The 21,180-nt window shown below is 44.4% G+C and overlaps 1 protein-coding gene across 1 annotated transcript in view; it reads left to right on the top strand.

Moving 5' to 3' along the window:
• Positions 1-21,180, top strand: part of LOC146812650 (solute carrier organic anion transporter family member 4A1-like) — a 542,408-nt gene that overhangs the window by 281,587 nt on the left and 239,641 nt on the right. Inside the window, exon 7 of the mRNA XM_085619748.1 lies at positions 11,984-12,179. Coding sequence (XP_085475874.1) covers positions 11,984-12,179 — 196 coding nt within the window. The remainder of the gene's footprint in view (positions 1-11,983; positions 12,180-21,180) is intronic.

The raw sequence follows: 21,180 nt of genomic DNA, 5'->3' as shown, positions 1-21,180 counted from the left end.
TAGTTTCTCAAAGACTCAGCGCATAGCCAAGGAGATTCTGTCAGCAGGACATTCACCCTTCCAGCTCATCTTAAGTAGGGCGAATATGCTGCCAGAGTCGTTGGTTAGCTGTGTTTTTGGTTACCAGCCTCTTCTGAGTCCGGCTTCAGCCCTTAAATAATACATGCACGTTAGTATGCTCTTCGGTGTAGTTGTGATTTCAAAATGCATGCAAAGAGAGTGTAAGTTTCTCACTCAGGGAATCTCCATTGATAATCATAAGCACTGAAAAGTCCCGTCCATGTGCAGGGATCTCCAAGTACTTCTTTAAAACACATCTTTTTAAGAATAGACGTTCGTCTTACTTCAGGAAGGCCAAGACTAGGATGTAATTTTGTTACAAAATGTTTTGCAGCCCATAAAGATTAGATCGCCATCTGGTGTTGGGCTCGAATGCTTGCACCTTGATGTTGTCTTGGAAGAAGTCTTTGTAGTCACGAGATAGGTGACTCCTCCCTTGGACGATAGTGCGCATGGACATCGACTCCATCCTTAGATTGTTTTTTTCCGCCATTGGGTTCGGATGCAACTTTTGCGCTCCGGTTCAAAACTTCCATTTCAAACTATTTCGACGCGCAAAACTTTCACAAACTTCGGATTGACATCGAACATCGATATCTTCGACACGCCTTTCATCGGCCCGATTCCAGTCGTCGATGCGGGCTGCTGGGCCTATCGATGCCGTAAGGCCTACGGCTCATGGAAAGGACGCCATTCAAGAAATGCCCCCAGTGTGGTGCAAAGTTCCGGCACAGACCATCATAAGGTCTGCATCCCGTCGCTCTTGCCAGAACACGACGAGTCAAGCTGTCCAGCCTGCGCATCCTTTCGATCAAAGGCGACTATTCGCGATCGAAGGGCTCAACGACATATCATGGTGCAGAGATCAGCTTCGGAACCAGAGGACATCTTCGATGAAGGCCCGGATGTCCCAGAAGAAGATTTCGAGGATCTCGAAATCATGTCAGAGGCAGAAGACTCAGATGACCCCATCACTCCTGGTCAACGAGTGAGTACTACTGCCCCAACTCCAACCCCACCACCAAAACAAAAAGGCACTGGTCAAGACTTCGCCTGTTGGCCCCAGTCGCGACCGAAAACACACTTCAGAAGCCCGTGCCCGGCTCCGAAGAAAAAAGACAAGCCTTCCGGTAGCTCGGGACCAAGCAAACCGCATATAATTGTCCCACCGGTGCCTTTGGCACCGAAGCCAAAGGAACACTCGGCTCCGAAATCGGTTCCGACTCCTTCCACGTCAAAAGACAAACCGGCCCCGAAAACCTCGAGACCCGTGGATAAACCGGCTATGAACGCTTCTAAGCCTAAAGATCCTGCCTCGGCTCCGAAACCGAAATCCTCGGAACCGAAAGACAAGCCTAAGGATCCTACCAGGCCAAAGAGCATAAAACCCAACAACAGCCCCGCTCGGAACCGGAAAAAACGACACCGAAAGCGGTCATCGAGGAAGAGGAACTTTTTCATCCGGATCCTATCGATCCTAAGCAGAAAAAGATCTATATTAATCCCAAAACAGGAAATGTCACAGCTGTGCCATGCAAGAAGAGGAAGTTAGACACCGCACATGGCCCTCCAGTGCCTGTGAAGAAGAAGGACTCTGCTACATCACCTATGCCTCCTTCTTCTCCTATACTTCCTTCTAACCCCCTTCCTCTCCCTAATCTGTTACACCACCTCTGCCTGTAACTTCTCCACACATGCACCACCACAGGATGATGATGATGATGATGACCTAGGGACGAGGGGAGACCCTGATCCTTTCACAGATCCAGCTGACCCACCACAAGATGATTGGGATTACACTGTCCAATAGATCTACCAGACCTCCCAAGACCCCAACCATACCGCTCAAAACCATCTCCCCCAGACGATAATGTTGGTTTTGGACAATTGCTTAACAGGGCTGCCATTTTTCACGGTGTGAAAATGCACTCAGACACAGCAGAGAAGGACTTCCTTTTAGACACATTTGAACAGTCCCAAAAAACAGTGCAAATATTACCAATGATTAAAGGAGTCATTAAGCATGCCCCTGACGTGTTCAAAGATCCCGTACGTGCCAGGATTCTTAATCCTAGGATAGATAAAATATATAGACCTGCTCCTGAAGACCCTGCTTACATTAAGGGGCAACTGCCTTTGGATTCTCTAGTAGTTTCCAACGCTAGAAAGCGCGCCAACTCACAAACCTCCGGGGATGCACCACCCCAGATAAGGAATCCAAATTACTGGACGCATCTGGCAAAAGAGTAGCTGCGCAGGCCGCCAATCACTGGCGCATAGCCAACAGGCAAGCACTGCTGGCTAGATATGATAGGGCCCACTATGACCAACTAGAAACCCTATTACAGCATTTGCCTGACCAATACAAAACTCAGGCAAATGATCTCATGCAAGAGGGCAAACTAATATCAAACGCTTCAATCAAATGCGCCCTTGACGCATGAGACACTGCCTCTAGATCCATCAATACCAGTGTACTGCTCAGACGACATGCCTGGCTGCGCATTTCAGGCTTTAAGCAAGAGGTCCAGACAACCATCCTGAACCAGCCGTTCAACCAAGAACAACTATTTGGATCGGCTTTGGACACTGCTCTTGAAAAAATGAAGAAAGACACAGAGACTGCTAAGTCCATGGGAGCGTTACAGTCTCCACAAACACGTGGCTCCTTTTGTCGCTCCTTTTACAGAGGAGCCTCCAAGTACATGGCCACAGACACCTCATCCTCCTTTAAAACCACTACACAAACATCTCCCAATAGAGGATATTTTAGAGGTGGATACAAACGAAATAACAATAAAGGGAGAGACTGAGGTAACAACAACACTCGCACCTCCTCTACGACAATACAGTGACTTCCCGCCACTCCCCCCAGGCCATTCCACTCCGGTCGGGGGAAGATTATCACAGTTCCTACCTGTCTGGAATTCCATCAGAACAGACAAGTGGGTAAGACAGATTATCTAGTATGGTTACTGCCTGGAACTTACAGCTACCCCCCCCACACATACCACCCAAGCAGCGTCCAATGTCCACAGATCATCTCACGCTCTTCACACAAGAAATTCTCTCACTGCTTCAAAAGCACGCAATAGAGCCTGTTCCTTTACCACATCAAGGAACAGGGGTTTACTCGCTGTATTTCCTAATACTTAAAAAGGACGGGACTCTAAGACCAATACTCGACCTCGTATCCCTCAATCTGCATATACACTCGGATCATTTTCACATGATCACTCTCCAACAAGTGCTCCCACTGTTGCAACAAGGCGACTTCCTTGCCACACTAGAACTCCTGGACGCTTACATCCACATTCCCATACATTCTGCTCACAGGAAGTATCTAAGGTTCGTAGTGGACGAACAACACTATCAGTTCAAAGTCCTTCTGTTCGGAGTCACCACCGCACCCAGAGTATTCACAAAATGCCTTGCGGTGGTAGCAGCACATTTGAGAAGACAACAGATCCATGTCTTCCCATATCTGGACGACTGGCTAATAAAAGCCAAGTCATTCAACCAATGTGTTCAACACACTCACCAAACCATCCAAACATTACATAACTTGGGGTTCACAGTCAACCACACCAAGTCGCATCTCCAGCCCTCTCACATACACCAATATCTAGGGGCCACAATAAACACTTCCACAGCTCTAGCATATCCCAGTCCAGCCAGGATAGCCAGTATATAAACCCTCATCCCAAAATTTCAGGCCCAACACTCTCTCACAGCCACATTGTTCATGCAACTTATAGGCATGATGGCATCTTGCACCTTTATTGTACCTTATGCAAGACTTCAAATGCGTCCCTTACAGGAATGTCTAGCACATCAGTGGAATCAGGCTCAAAGACAACTTACAGAACTGGTGTTGGTAGACAGCAGCACACATCGCTCTCTGCAGTGGTGGAATACAACAAACTTGTCCAGAGGGCGGCCGTTCCTAGAGCCTGTTCCACAGATAGTGCCCACAACAGACGCATCACTCACAGGATGGGGAGCCCATCTCCTCGGGCATACAACTCAAGGCAAATGGACCACTCAACAAAAAGTGCTCCACATCAATCACCTGAAACTACTAGCAATATTTCTTGCATTAAAATCGTTTCAAGTACATCTACAAAACAAAGCTGTCCTGATCCGGACGGACAACATGACAGCCATGTATTACATACAAAAACAGGGAGGCACACATTCTCTGCAGCTGTCCCAGCTCGCACAGAACATTTGGAGATGGGCCATCCCACAAAATATATACGTACTTGCGGAACACCTTCCAGGAGTTCACAATCAGATTGCGGATCTGTTAAGTTGACAGACACAGCAGATACACGAATGGGAACTACATCTCCAAGTTCTTCTACCATTTTTCCAAATGTGGGGCCAACCAGACATAGATCTGTTCGCCACACACGAAAACGTAAAAAATGCCCAACTTTCGCCGCCAGGTTTCCACACCAATTGTCCAAGGGCAATGCGATATGGATGAACTGGTCAGGCAGATTTGCATACGCTTTTACGCCACTCCCACTGATTCCACTAGTAGTACGCAAGCTTCGGCAATGGTCTCTCAAACTAATCCTAGTAGCTCCCACATGGGCACGCCAACCGTGGTTCACAACACTATTGGAACTCTCACTAGTTCCACACCAAAAACTGCGCCTGTCCCCATCCTTGTTAACACAGAACCATGGAGAGGTCAGACATCCAGATCCAGGTCAGTTGAATTTGGCGATCTAGCTCCTGAAGTCCTAGAGTTCGGTTACCTTAACCTACCACCAGACTGTATGAACATCATTAAAGAAGCCAGACGCTCTACTACTAGTGCTTGCTAAGCTGCAAAATGGAAAAGATTTGCCATTTACTGCACTAACAACCATATTGATAGACTGGATGCCTCCATCCAGAACATCATCTGCTACTTACTACACTTGCAAAGATGTAATCTAGCATATTCATCCAAACGTTTACATCTAGCAGCACTTGCTGCTTATTTACAAAACAGACAACACTTGTCACTTTTTAGAGTCCCTGCAATTAAAGCCTTTATGGAGGGACTGAAAAAAATCATTTCTCCCAGGTTGCCACCCTCTCCAGTATGGAATCTAAATATAGTTCTTACTAGGCTCATGAGACCCCCATTTGAACCTCTGCATAAATGCGAATTGCAGTTCCTCACATGGAAAGTAGCTTTCCTTATTGTAATCACCTCTCTTAGAAGAGTAAGTGAGATCCAGGCTTTAACCATACAAGAACCATTCTTACAAATACATCGTAACAATGTGGTTCTCAGAACAAATCCAAAATTCCTTCCTAAAGTCATCTCTCCATTTCATCTTAACCAATCGGTGGAGTTACCAGTGTTTTTTCAATACCCAGACTCCGTAGCAGAGAGAGCTCTACACACCCTAGATGTAAAAAGAGCCCTACTTTAGTACATTGACAGAACTAAATCCTCTGGCAAGACAAAACAATTGTTCATAGCTTTCTCCCCACCGCATAAAGGTAACCCCATCTCCAAAGCTGGGATTGCAAGGTGGATCGTTAAATGTATCCAAATATGCTACCAAAAAGGTAAACGCACATTAACAATTCCCCCTAGAGCGCATTCCACACACAAACTAGGGGCCTCCATGGCATTCTTAGGGAACATTCCCCTAGAAGACATCTGTAAGGCAGCAACATGGTCCATAACACACACCTTCACTAAACACTATTGTGTTGACGTGCAAGACAAGCAACAAGTTACTGTGGGCCAAGCTGTTCTTAAAACTCTCTTTCAAACTACTGCAACCGATACAGGATTACCAACGCAGGGTAGATACTGCTTTACAGTCTATGCCAGTGTGTGATCTGCAGCTCATATGCCTCAAACGTAAAATGCTACTTACCAGTATGCATCTGTTCTTGGAATGTAGAGCTGCAGATCCACACACGTCCACCCACCTCCCCGGGACCTGTATCTGTTCCAGTTCTATCTTACTTAGATATACACACATGGACATCTTTTTCTTTCTACTAACTCCATCATTTCCCATTATGGTGAAAAACAATCTAAGGATGGAGTCGATGCACACTATCGTCCAAGGGAGGAGTCACCTATCTCGTGATTACAAAGACTTCTTCCAAGACAACAACAAGGTGCAAGCATCCGAGCCCAACACCAGATGGCGATCTAAAGCTAGTGTGTGGATCTGCAGCTCTACATGCCAAGAACAGATGCATACTGGTAAGTAGCATTTTCCTTTTGTATAAAAAGGTCATAATATCATTAGTAAAATAAGAAAAAATTCCAAGAGTTGAATAATTTTTTCTTATCAATTTCGTTCTTAGACCTTTTTTTAAAGGAAATGGAGAAGAAGGAATGGGTCAAAGTAGACCGCAGTACTGTAGCCATAAAAACTGACACCGCACCTTGAAACACCCACAGCCCTCCAGTTTTTGGCTTTTTCTCAATAAAATCTTTCTCAAAGTATTTGGCAACAACTTTATGGGACGTCTTTGAACATTTAAAGTGTTTTTCTGTCATTTTCTGACAGGAAAATTAATCTTCCAGACAAAATGTCATCTTTATTTGTCAAATGTCCTACTTGTGGCAGAAAGAAGGCCAAATCAGATCCTCATGATCTCTGGATTCTGAGCCTTTCGGACAGTCACAATCCTGACAGATATCAGCACTGAAGGACCTTCTCCAAATGTACTCTGAAGGACAGAGAGAAGATTTGCCTTAATTGAGCTAAGAGCGGCGCAGGCAAGAGGCGGAATCTGAAGGTGGCCCTTAACATGAGAAAGGAGAGGGCGAGTCCTCTACCAGGATTTCTCCCCTTCCCGCTGAGAAATCCATGAGAAGGAGATCCGAAATGAGGAGAACTCCACAAAAACAATGCCGTTTCTCGTCCAGAGCTGGGTTGACGTCAAGGAGGAGAAGACGTTCGGCATCGAAAAACAAAAGGTCAATGTCGAAAGATTCCATGAGGTTTGAAACACAGGAGGCATTCAACATCAAGATAGTCCATGACGTCGAGACATAGAAGACACTCGACATCGAAAAATGCCAGATCAGCGTAAAGGATCAGAAAAATTAGAGCAAAAAGGTTGCCATCAACTTCTAATTGTGAATACTCCAGGGCATACACTCCATGATCACCAGTCCTCGTTTCAGATTCCCCGCAACCTCCTCCTTTGCATGGTCTAGCTCCTTCAGTGCCAGCTTGCTTCACCGCTACCTCTCCCTCAGACAGAGGGACCTTTGGAAGCTCCTTCACCGCTGAGGCCTCCAGCCGCTCCACGGAGATCTAAATCTCCTTGGTCAAAATCTAGATCGCACCACAGATCTTGATCAAGAGGAACTTCCAGATGTTGCTGTCACAGTTCTCGACACTCCTTGTCTCAACGCTCATCTAGGCACAGACACAGATATCGTCCTTGGTCCAGGTCGAGGTCAAGAACCAGAAAAAGGTCCTTTTATTCAACCTCGCCTTCTAACAACAGAAGATACTCACTGAATCTGACTGACCCCCCTCAGCTAATAGTCTCACCTATTGATGACATAAATGCTTTTCAGGAGGTACTCATACAGGAAGCTACAAAACAAAAAATTCCATTGCCTGCTCCCTCAACAGCTACGTCGGTGATATTTTTGACTCTTCACCAACGTTCTATTCCTTTTCTGGCTCTGGTTACAGGCTTGTTAGAATCAGCTATGGAACTTTTCCACACGCCAGCTTCAGCCAAAACAGCTCCATCTAGGCTTCAGAAAAAATATATGTCTCCGGAATAGGACCCGTTATTCCTGTGGTTAGATCCTCCTCCTGATTCAGTTGTTATCTTGGCTGCAAAAAAGATTTATTCAACAACTCCTTCACCCACGGTTCCAGGAGACAAAGAAAGTAGGGAACTAGACTCGGTGGGGGGCAAGGTAGTGACACAGCGACTATGAACATGAAAGCTGCGAGCTCATCTGCGCTTCTCTGCAGATATGATAGAAGCTTACGGGACTCCCTACAACAATTTACAGATGATCTCCCAATAGACTATAGGGAGAACTTCATAGAAATTTTAAAGGAAGGCATGATGGTCTCTAACCAAGTATCAGCACTGCTGCTGACTCATCTTTGCTAGCAACCCATGGATATTGCCACGGATTAGCTCTCAGGTGACATTCGTGGCTGCTCTGAAGCAGGAATCTTAACACAGGATTCTCATCCTTCCTTTCTCTGGTAACACTCTATTTTGAAGTCATACAGACAAAAAGATGGCTTGTATGAAACACAAATTGAAGACCTTAAAAACAGTTGGTCTAGAAAAATTGAGGCATTTTTATCCGCAGAAGTTTCAAACCCCTCAGTGGTTTCAAGGACATCACCAACAACAGTAACAGAGGCCTTGTGAACAGCATCAAAGGCGCCAATCAAAGGCAAGAGGTGGCCATCAATCTGCTCAAGCAGGAAAGCCTCCTGCAGGCTCCAAACGTCTTTCTTTACCCACTCCGGTAGGGGGGAGTATTTCCAAATATCCATCAGAATGGAAATCTATCACAAATGACACCTGGGTACTGAATATTGTACAGAATGGTTATTGTCTCAAATTCACCAAGTTTGCACCAAATATTCCACCAAAATCATCCAATCAATATCTACAGATGCAGAAATGAACATTCTTCTGCTGAAGGTTGGTTATCTCTCAACCAAGGAGGAACAGGGATTAATTCCCCTTATTTCTTGGTGAAAAAGAAAGGTCAGAAAAACTAATACAGACCCATACTAGGTCTGAAAGCACAAACAAATGGATATGTAGAAAAAACTTCAGAATACTAGCTTTACATCAAATTAATCCTCAAATCCATCAAGGAGACTGGGTCTGTTTCATAGATCTTCAGAGTGCATATTTTCAGACCCCAATAGCCAGAAAACACAGCAAATTCCTGAGATTTCTAATAGGCCACAATGTTATTTGCACTTATAGAGCACGGTTACCCTGGGGTATCCTGGCGCTAAGTACTGGTTACCTGGATAAGCTGAGCGCATGCTACTGAGAAAAGAGCCATGTCTTCAAGCCCTTACGGAAGGAGAGGAGATCCGGGGCATTTCTGAGCTGAAAAGGAAGCTCGTTCCAAGCTCTGGAGGCACAGAGAATGAAACTTCTACCTCTCCAATTAGTTTTTTTAAATGACCACCAGTACAAAGTACTTCCTTTTGGCCTCAAATCAGCCCTTAGAACTTTTTTGAACTGCGTGGCAGTAGTAGCTGCACATCACAGAAAATTCAAAATATTCCTCTGTGTGTATTATGACGACTGGCTTATCAAGGTGTCCACGCGACAACAAGTACAACATCATTATCAAATCGCTGTCTCTACTCTCAGTCGACTTGGCGTTTATATCAATCGCTAGACAGCAACCTCCTCGCCAGTTCAGTCTCTTCATTTTGTAGAAGCTACTATTGACACCATTAAAGTGTTTACTTCGGAGGAGAGACTTTTATCCATAAGTCTGAAATGTCAATCTCTCATGAAAGTCTTTCATCCAACGGTGAGGAAAGTGTCATCCCTTGTCGGCTCAATGGCATCTTGTATATTTCTGATGGCAAATGTCCGTCTCCACATGAGACCACTACAAGACTGTCTGGAGGACAAGAGTCGATACTCAGGCAGTTGGACAGACACGATCAAACTTTACCTCAAACAGAAGCAATCCCTCAAGTGGTGGTGTCAACTGAAAAATCTCCTACAAGGGATGCCTTTTCATCAGGATGTTACCTCTCAAACAATAGTGACCAAAGCCTCTCTGTTAGGTTAGGGAGCACACACTATCACATTCAAACTCAGGGAATATGGTCTGCGAAGAAAATGACTTACCATATTAACCTTCTGGAACTAAGAGCTGTCCATTTGGCCCTGAAGTCTTTCATACCATCCTTCAAGATAGAATCACTCCTTGTAAAGGCAGACAACAGAACAGCAATGTACTATCTGAACAAGCAAGGAGGAACAATGTCCAGAGCCTAATCAACGGAAGCCCAAACAAAGTCCAGAGCCTTATCACTGGAAGCCCAAACAATATGGAATTGGTTGCTGGTCAGAAACATAAGGTTTACTGCACCCCATCTGCTGGGTGTCCAGAATATATAAGCAGACTCCTTAAGCAGGATTTTTCACGAAAGGGTGCTTAATGATACCATTGTTCACAACATCTTCTGCACCTGGGGTTTTCCTCACATAGATGTATTTGCATCTACAGAAAACAAAAACGCCCAATCCTAGCTCATAGTGTTACCTTCCAGGGACATTGGGAAATGCCCTATGGATCGACTTTTCCAACAAATTTCTCTACACTTCTCCTCTGATACCCCTGAATCCATCAGTAATCATCTACCCCTGATACCATCAGTAATCATTGAACTGTCTTACTCCAAGGCCAGAATGATATTGATAGCTCCGGAGTGGCCATGACAATGGTGGATCACAAACCTACTCCTCATGGGGAGAGGATGTGGCCTAACAGCTAGGGCGGTCGACCTCGAAGTTGGGAAACTGGGTTCCAGTCTCGGCAGGGATGCTCAATTATCCTGTGATTCGGGGCAAATCACTTAATCTCCCCATGCCTAACAAACAAAAAATTAAATGTGACCATCTGTAACACAACTGGTGCTCATGTAAAGTGCTCCGATACCTTCGGGTCTAGTTCGCACTATATATATAAAAAAAACTCCTCATGTCGGAACGTCCATACATGAGACTGCTGTGTAGACGGGATCTCATGAAGTTCGAATGCCAGATGATCCATCTCAATCTCTCCTCTGAGGTTATCAGCATGGCTCCTGAAGTCATGCAATATAGACATTTGAATTTACCTCAAGAATGCATGAACATTCTGAAAGAAGTTATATGTCCACCAAGGCCTACATCTTACTCTTTTAAATGGAAGAGATTCTGGCGTTCTGATAAGAACATTAATCCAACTACATGCCAAGAAGAATCCTTTACTCCCAGACTTACTTCATTTGGCCCATTCTGGGTTACAATTCCCGTCTGTTAAGGTCCGTTTTGCAGCTATTACTGCCTCCAGAAAATGTCCTTCACAAATCTCTTTTTTCTCACTAAGTTATTAAAGATTTCTCAGAGGGTATCAAAAAGGTTTTTCCTCCACTAAGCCATCCTTCCCCTCCTTTACCCACTTTCAAACCTAATCATAAACCTCATTACAACACGGTTCTTGGAAAATGGCTTTCCTAGTTGCCATTGCATCAACAAGTAGAGTTTGTGTCATTCAAGCTTTATGTTCTGATGAACCGTATACAATTTTTCATAGCAATAAGTTGGTTATTAGAACTCATCCGAAATTCTTGCCCAAAGTAGTTTTGGATTTTCACATTAATGAGACCATTGTGAGAAGGGTCTTAAAATATTATCTAGATAAAACAAAAGATATACTTAAGACAGATCAGTTGTTTGTAAACTATGGTCCTGTATGTAAAGGTCAGTGTCACTTTTTATGACTACAGTGCTGCAGCCTATAGGTCTACATTGCCCCTTACCTTCTTCTCCAATTCCTTTAAAAAAGGTTTATGAATTATATTGATAAGAAAACATTACTGAACTCTTGGACGTTTTTCTTATTTTAGTAATTATATTTGGAACCTTTTTAAATAAACATTAAAGTAATTGGCCAATATAGACTTCTTTATAGGCTGAAAAATGTTTTTTCAACAAAATCATGTCCTAGTCTTGGCCTTCCTGAAGTAAGGCGAACGTCTATACTTAAGAAGATGTATTTTAAAGAAGTGCTCCAACCTGTTCTGGACTACTCAGTGCTTATGATTTCAATAGAGGTTCCCCTGAGGGAGAACTAGGATTACAGTTAATAAGAAACCATTCCTTCTAATACATCGTTGTAATACTGCTGTCCTTTATTTTCACACAGGTTATCTTGTGGTCCCGGCTGGAGGAGGGGGCACATTCCTTGGAGGATTCATTGTAAATAAGATGAAACTTCGTTGTTCTGGAATCATCAAATTTAGTTTATTGTGTGCACTGATCAGTCTAATGGCTATGCTTGTGTTCCTCATTCACTGCCCAAACATGCCTGTGGCTGGCATTACAGCTTCGTACGACAGAAGGTAAGCATTATTGTATTGCTCAAAGGTAGTTCTCGATGTTAGATTGCCCTGATGGGATCTGTTACATTTAATTCAGCCGCAGGGGGACTGCAGAGATTCTGTGGGCAATACAATCACTGTTTGGTTGGCCCAGACACCACTTCTTGTTAAGACAAAAACAGTGTAAAACTGCTACCTTGGATACTTGGCCTGCTGAATTGTCAGCCCTGCCTTTCCCTGAGCTGTCCAACACCTAAGGACTTGCGAGTATCTCCTCAATTTGTGAAGACTTTCTGTAGAGCAGGCAAAACAGACATCCCTCTCTAAATTACCTGGGGACAATCGGTGCAGTCTGGAGGCTATGCAGGCCTGCCGTAGACCATAAGAGGTTTAATATATTTCTCCATGGAGCCCCCCTTAGTTTTGAGAAGTCACAAAACACAAAAATAATGTACCTGCAGATCTTTATTCCACCCTATTCTCGTGTAGCTACTGCTTCTTTAGCTGTCCACCGCAAACATAGCTTGTACCTTGTTAGCAGTCCAAGTCCACGAAGTCTCTTCAAATTGTTTATCTGAACGCAAATTCACCTCTCTCCCTCACTAATCAAAAAAGCCTTTGTACACTGTTAAAATGAATTACAATATGTGCTAACAGACATATGAGAAGAGAAAATGCTTGTTTCTCATTATGTTTTGTGAGAGCAGGACCATAGAATTGCACACATTTAACACACAATATTTGCGATGAGACTTTCCTAAGCCTATAATGCTTACTACTAAGAAAAGCATAAAGGACAATAAAAACGTGTGCACATGTTCTGTGTACTGCTGCCTTCCAGTGTTTGGCCCAGACGTTTGCAACTTTTTAGAATTCAAGGTAGTCAGAGTCACAAGACCTGTGACTCAATTCTTGATCCACAATGCACCAGCACACTGGCTGCACCTCAGCTTGTTTTCTTCTGCCATCAGGCTCAGACGATTGGGAAGGCTGCTCTGGGATCGTCGTGCTAAAACACTGATTCTTTCTTCTCAGTTTCAGCAGTTCACCCTTCGACTGTGATGAAAACAACCCTATTGCGGGAATCTAGCTCTCTTTGATTCCGGGACTTTGGATTTTATGGTCAGCAACCTTTGCGCTTAGACGTACCACAGCTTCAAGATGTCATTGTCGACTAGTCATTAGTGCTCCTTGTAGTGTCCCAAAGGATGCACCTCTGGGTATGCAAATGACTCCCTTCCACTTCTGCCCTAGGTGTAACATGAAATACACCTGAAGCTATGTTAACAAGGTCTGTATCCTCTGCCTCTCTGCAGATCATGAGGAAACTTCCTTCAAAATCTGCCTCGCTGCAAATAAACCTTAAGTACCAGAGGTGAAGAAGGTGGGCCCATCACAGAATGCAAATACAGGCGTCTTTTGGAGACAGCTGACATTTTTGGAGCTGAAAATATGACAGGTGTGGAGGAAGATGAAGCAAGGCCCTCCCGCATTCTGGTGGGTCAAGCAGGGGAGAGCCTCGAGGCTGTATTTTCCGAGGCCTGTGACATTGAGGAGAAGGTTCAGTTCCATGATCCAGTGGTGCAACACAAGCCAGCCTTGGGTCCTAAGAACAAGTCAACACCACACACCTCTACAGCGCCTCAAGATCAATCTCGAACCCCAAAACACAGGTCAATGGAGAGAGTGCACAAACCCTGCCGGAGTCAGGCATCAAGCCCTAAGTCGAGCCAGAAATGGTTCAAGCCTTCAGGTTTTGCCTCTCCAACTGAGGCACCCTAGACTCAAGAGGCTTTGTCAGTGTCTGTGAAGACCCCATCAAAGGGCACCAATCTGCACTGTGCTTCCATGCCATCTCAGCACTGAGAAACTGAAAAATCACACTCTGTGCTGAAAGCAGTATCACATTGGCCCGGGGCTCCGAAAAGGAGCTGAAATCCAAAGCTACCTCAGCAACCAGGATCAAGGCCAGCACCAAAGCTCCCCTCAATGCTGAGGTAGATCACCACAGAGGGGTCCACCTTTGAGAAACCTTTGGAGATCCTTGATACAAATCAGAAGACACTCTTCATCCACCCAGACATGAGCAAAATTCTTGCTAAACCCCTGGCACCGGGACTCATCCGGATCTTGAAAAAATGTTGTTTAGCCTTCTAGGAGGAACCAGGACTAGACCATTACACATTATCAGTCCCACAAGTGTCAGGGATTTGTCCACGAGCTCTATACCATTCCCACAGCTGCCATCCATACCTCTTCCACTACTTCTCCCACACTGTCCTCCACCTGAGCTACAGGATTCTGACTCAGAGCCGAGCAGTCGTTACTATCTACGAGGCCCCTATGACAAGCACATTAGTTTCCAAGAAGGAGATGATCCCTAAGAGGATTATGTGGTAGATTCCCAAGACGACCCAGATCTTGAGCCCTACCCTGAAAAATATCCCCACCAGTTATTACTGCATAAGCTTACAGTAATACAAGGGGCTGTATAACATCATCAGGACAAACTACACAGAGTGCAAGATGAGAACAATTTGCTTGTCAAAACCCTGTTTAAGACGTAGCATGCAGTTCATTACCTCCCCATGCTCAAGGGAATGCTCATATCAGCCACCAACAACTTTAAGGAGCCAATAAAGGCCTGTATGGTCATGCCCAAAGTGGAAGAAAAATGTAAGCCTCCCTTCAATGACCCAGATTATATCCATGGACAGATTGTCCCTGACTCCCTAATTTAAATGTGTCATTGTTGGGCTTCTTCGCAGGATACTACCCTTTGCCTGACATTGAGACAGAAAGATGCCGCTGTAAAGCAGGTGGTGCTTTGAGCAGCCATGCATTGGTGCATTGCGAACTCGGTGTGCCTCCTCTCATGGTACAAATGGCACCACTGGGAGATGATAGAGGATTTGGTGAAGCAACCACCCCTAAAACCAAGTCAATGCCACACATCTCTACAGCGCCTCAAGGTCAATCTCTGCAAACATGGGCTTCTCCAAGACTGTCTCTTCTGCTAGTCCCAGGATTTACAGAATTGGCAGAGGAAAAATCCCTCACTCCAGCCACTTTGACTTCAGTAACTCCACAACTTCTAAAGAAATATAAGGCGGCAGAACAGGAACCAGTTTATCTAAAGCAAGAACCTAAGCCTAAATCGGTTATTGTTTCTGCTGTCAGGAAGAAAGATCCATTGGTTTTTGAAACATCAGCCTCCCAGAGAGGGAAAGTAAGAAAATGTATCCTGTTGGAAGAAACATTTGTGGTACCTCTTCTACAGCCCTCAAAAAGGCTAGTGACTCAGCACTGATAGGAAGATATGGCAGGGCTTGATGAGAATCTTTGCAAAATTTGGCAAATGACCTATCTAAGGAAAGGAAACAAGATTTCCTAGAGATCCTAAACAAAGGACAACCTATTTCTAGTCATGTTATTAGTGCTGCTATTGATGCAGTGGATTTGGTGACTACAAATTACTGTCATGTCATCTCTTTCAGGCACTCCTCCTGGCTTTTTTCATACCATCTTGTAACACGACGCTCAACAGAAGATATTAAGTATGTCATTTTCGGGTTCTGTCCTTTTTGGTCCTCATGTGGATGAGGAAATGGAAAGGATGAAAAAGTTATCAGAGTCTCTTTAAGTGGTGGGATTAGAAGAGAGAAAACGTATCGGAGACTGACAAATCTACCCCATCAATGGACCTATTATTTATAAAAGCAAGGTCATCAATAATAAAAATATCAATAACAAACACAATAGTCAAGAAGATCATATTGAGGCAGGTGACAACAGTCTCAACAATCCTAAAGAGATTCCACTCAGGGGAAATCCTGATCTCAAAATAATAAACAATGAGTCCTGTACTCTATCTGCTCTGTTTACCGCTCCAGTGGGAGGGAGTGTAACAAAACATCTAAAAGAGTGGAGAAATATTACAATAGGTAAGTGTGTTGGACTGAGAGCAACTAAATCATCCGGATTAAATCCCCACTACCCTTAATTCCACCAACATCCTCAATATCAACTACTCCAGCTCAAATTCGACATTTAATCACTACAAACAAGCAAGCAGAACTGTTTCCTCCTTCACAGTGAGGGAAAAGTATCTTCAGAATATTTTTGGTGCCCAATAAAGGCCCCATACAAGAATTATGTGCAATACTGGATCTCAGTCAGGCCAACAAATGCATCAAATGTCAAATATTCAGAATGTTGGCACTGCATTAAATCTATCAGAAACTAATAAAAGGAGATTGGATGTGGTCTTCACATTCCAATTGCAGTGAAGCACAGAAAAGTTCTCAGAATTCTGATCAACAAAAACCATGACCAGTATGATGTTTTTACGTTTTGTCCTCAAATCTGCCACTAGAACTTTTCTCAAAATGCATGGCAGTGGTGGTGGTTTTCCTTTGCCAAGCTGACCTCCACAGCAGACATTTTCATACAAAAGATGGGAGGAAAGTCGACAACTACATTTTGCAATCTATTTTGCTAGTCTGGGATTTTCCAGAATTTAAGTTGTTTGCAAATGAACAAAACACAAAATGCCCAAACTACGGGTCCAGAAGGTGGGATCCAAAATCTATGGGAAATGCCCTTTTGATGAGCTGAAGCTAAAAGACCATCTTCCAGAAGTTCTTATGCCTTCAAAGGTAAGAGATTAGTATTTTGGTGCATGGATAACAATCATGATCCCTTATCTTGTCAGGAAGATGGCCTTCTTCCTTATCTACTGTATTTTGCAAAATCAAAGCTGCAATTTTCGTCCATAAAAGTGTATTTGGCAACTATAGCAGCTTACTGTAAAGAACAAAATCAAAGATCTTTCTTCTCAATCCCTGTCAACAAAGACTTTTCGGAAGTATTAAAGAAAGTCTATCCTTTTCTTATCCAATTAGAAAGCCTTCTTGCCAAGTGGAGTTGAATTTAGTTCTCTCTTAACTCCCAGCTCCTCCTTTTGAGGCTGTCTGTAAAGCCACATTTCAGCATTATTCATGGAAATTTGCTTTCTTAGTCGCAATAACATACGCAAGAAGAGTCAATGAGTTACAAGCTCTTTTATCCAATGAGTCTTATTTAATTTTTTATCACAACAAAGTAGTTTTAAGATTTTGATTCAATTAATCTACTTCTCTACCGGAATTTCTTTCCAATCCAATTTCACTAACGGAGAGATTCCTTCACCCGTTATATGTGAAATAGTTCTAAAATTGTATTTAGACAAAACCAAGTATATTAGAAAACTAACAATTTGTTTCATCATTATGTTCCTCTCTGGACAAGGTTAGCTTCATCTAAACAAACCATAGCACTATGGATTGTATTCTGTATTACATGATGCTGTCAGTTAGCAAATTAAACTTTACCTGGTAAACCATAAGCTCATTCTACTAGAGGTAAAGCGGCATGTACCGTTTGAGTCAAGAATGTTCCTCTTTTAGAAATATGTTAAGCAGCAACTTGGAAATTCTCTCATACATTCACTAATACATTAGAGGACAATTCCAAATCAGATACTTAAGTTGGTCAGACAGCTATAAGAAATGTATTCAATTAGCTAACTGTAAAAGTTTTTCCTTTGTATTTTCTTAGCATCTTTCCTGTGTGTAGGGTTGCAGAATCTCATATCGCGTTTCGGCGAGTGTGCCTTTTTCAGATGCTGATGTCTCCAGGGCTCTTTTGCGCATTCAATTTGCATGCTGCCTCACTTTCATTGGAGGAAACATTCAGGCCATACTCTCATTGGAGAGAACATTACATTGTGATTACTCTGAAAATACTGCATCTCCCAGCATTCCCCTACTCCTCTTTGGAATGCTGTTAATTACATTGTTATTTCACTTGCAGCCCCTTAAATGTATACCATCTTTTGTAGTGAGTACGGGCTGTACTGATTTCCCATCCAGTCATTTTCAGAGTCTAATATACATACTCATTATTTCTGTTTGCCCTGTAAGTCACTTTTTCAAATAAAATGTTTTGTTTCTAACCCGCATATCCAGCTGCATGTTGCCACAGTGAACACACTTAAAGGCGCAGCCTAAATAACCTGCTTTTCACCATGAAGTCATGGCCTGACAGTCTCAGCAGATTTCCATTCCTCCCTGGCTGCGGTGAGTCAGAGGCTTTCAATCCCTTGAAATCCCTCCCATCTTGATGCCACTCATGCCTCTGAACATCTTGAGGATGGGTGCCCTGGCTGCCTCTGGCCGCATGCATATATCAAACACCAAATTGTTCCCTCCAGGAAACAGTGTGTGCGTGTGCGTGCATGCATGTGTGTATTTGCTACTTGCATTGTTGGCCTCAAAGTAGAGCCATCCTTGCTACTCTATTCTAGGTTCATGAATATCAGTGAGAATCATATTACGCAGAAGGAAATGTTACTTGTAATCTTAGTTCTCTTCCAGGGGATTCTCAGCAGCAGTCAGAGGCCCAACTAGAGCCAAATTTCGGAGGGGGGGCAGGGGGGCGAATTCTTCCAGCAATAGGCAGAGTGGAGATGAAGGGGAGACAAAACAACAAAGCCTCGCTAACACTTAAATGGTCTGTTAAAGACCTGTGAAGTAATCGTGTGCGGCTGAGAAAAGCTCAAAAAATGTCTGTGTGTGTGTGTGCCCGGGAAGCTATCTCAGCCCAGGCTGACACACACAACGGGGCGGCTGAAGCCTTTTGAGCCCAATGGGCGTTGCGCACCTGGCAGCAGTCATAAGCACTGATTACCTTCTCCCACGCACAGGATCCCGGAGCACTTATTCACCTACCCGGAAGATATTTTCTTTGCATCTTTCTTGTGTGTTCTGTGTATACGAGTGTTTTTGACCAATAAACACTTCTTCCACATTCCATGTTGCCGGTGTCTGCTTTGAAGGATTGAAGGAGAGTGGGTTTAACTTGAATATATATATAAATGTCATTTGAGATGTCATCAGTGATGTCACTGACCATGTCATGAGTGATGTAATATGTGACATCATCAGCAGTGCATTGCGGGGGCGGGAGTTATAGTTAGCTCTACTAACTATAACGTTAGAATTTCTCTGTTTTTGTACAAGTGAAATGACCAACTAACTATAATGTCCCTGAAACCTATGTTTTTTTCAGTGAATTTCAAAGGTTTTGTAAATGCTAATTTCTAACTATAAAGTCTGTTAAACCTATGTTTTTTTCAGTGAATTTCAAAGGTTTTTTAAATGTTAATTTTTAATTATAATGTTCATTAAACCTATAGTTTTTTCAGCGATTTTAAATTATCATTCCATTCTCAACCTGGTTAAAACAGCTGATATCGCCAGTTTTCCAGCAGTAGCTCCCGCCCAAAACAATAGCCACAAATGAGAGCATCAACTAACGCAAATAATTTGCAGAGTAGGCGTTCCTGTACAAAAATAACACGAAAACACCACTTCCCGATATTTTCAACGAGCAGCCAAATCCAAAAACAGGCGATAAGCTGGGTTAGCAGTAGGAATGTAACATCTGCCTTTTACTGGTGTAAAGTAGGACGACTACCTACAGTTTGAAAGGGAGCTCAGCCCAGAAGCACATCTGAAGACCAACACATGTCATAGAGCTACTGTTCGTGCATCTCCAACACCCAAGAAGGCCACAAAACCCACTGCCACCACCCTCAGGACCTCCCCCCGGACCACCCCCCCTACTACCACCAAGGCAGCGCACAACAGGACAGCGGACCTTCCAAAAACGGCATGGCCCCTCAGCCACACAATTGTTGAATGTAGCGAGATGTGGCAACCAAACATGTGTGAAGAACACAAGTCACCCACCAATAATAATGCACACAATACCAAGAGTACAAGGTGACACATTGGAGCTTGCGGCCCGGGTGGCAGCAGCACTACAACAGGGACCCCTGCATCAATTGATTCCTCATAAAGCCCAGGACAGAACCACACCCAGACCTCCAGAGTCATTGTTCACAGCCTCACATAGGACTGGCATACGCCAGGCCAGCCCAATCCGTTTACACATACAGGGAGGGACAACAACGTTACATGGCCTAGCTTTTCATTGTAGTTATCTGCTGCTCACAGGTCTAGTTGTCAGTACGCCACAGCCACTCACTGCCGGCTGGTTTACACCCACACCACACCCTTCAAGCACAGGCGTCACAGGACACGTGACCCTGCCAATAAAAACGACCGGACGAACGTGCTCCATGCCATTTCCATTTCAGACTTGGTGCACCGGATGCACAGCGGCCGGCACAGGCACACTGCCACAGGACGGTGAATTTCGGTCCACTGAGGTAGGGGCATTGTAAGTGCTGAGCGGGTGTGCAGCCTGCGATGATGCCCCGTCCCTGTGGTCCGGACAGCTCGTGTTTTGTGTACCCTGCTGGACCGCAGTGTAGGCCTGAGCCATCGAACAGCGGGGGTCTACCGCCAAGTGCGTGGCCCCACTGGTCACTGAGTTAGTGGCACTGCAAGGGCTGACCGGGTGTGCAACCAGCGATGATGATGGGTGCACTGGTATGTCCTCTGCCATGGCAAAATCAAGACACAGCACCAAATGTGAGACCTGTTGGCCTGCGGAGTGGGGCTGCATGATGTGGAGGGAGCCCTGTCCACGAAAAGGTGAGCAGTGAGGCCTGGGCGCGCAGGGGCGGGCAAACACCTCTGGGTGGCGAGAGTGGATGGGGTGCAGCAGCCTGGGTGCGCAGCGGCGGGCAGACACCTCTGGGCAGTGGAAGTGGATGATGTGCAGCAGCCTGGATGCACAAAGGCGGGACAGCGATTTAGGTATGCGCAGTCATATATACTCTGCCATTCCTGATTCTGTACTATATTTCAGATGTGGGAGCTTGATGGCTTCACTAGGTCCCGGCACGTGGTTGGAGACACAGCGGTGGCGTAAAGGTGAACTGTGAGGGTTTTGTCCACAGTGTGGGCACTCACTGTCCCTCCCCATCTCTTCCTTTCTCTCCCTCACACTCTTTCTCTCTCTCTTCCTCTCTCTCACACTGTTTCACTCTTTCTCTCTCTTCCTCTCTCTC

This window comes from Triturus cristatus, chromosome 7 (genome assembly GCF_964204655.1).
Source record: "Triturus cristatus chromosome 7, aTriCri1.1, whole genome shotgun sequence".
Classification (NCBI taxonomy): Eukaryota; Metazoa; Chordata; class Amphibia; order Caudata; family Salamandridae; genus Triturus; species Triturus cristatus.
Note: the sequence above shows the minus strand (reverse complement) of the source record. Positions and strands in the feature narration are given on the sequence as shown.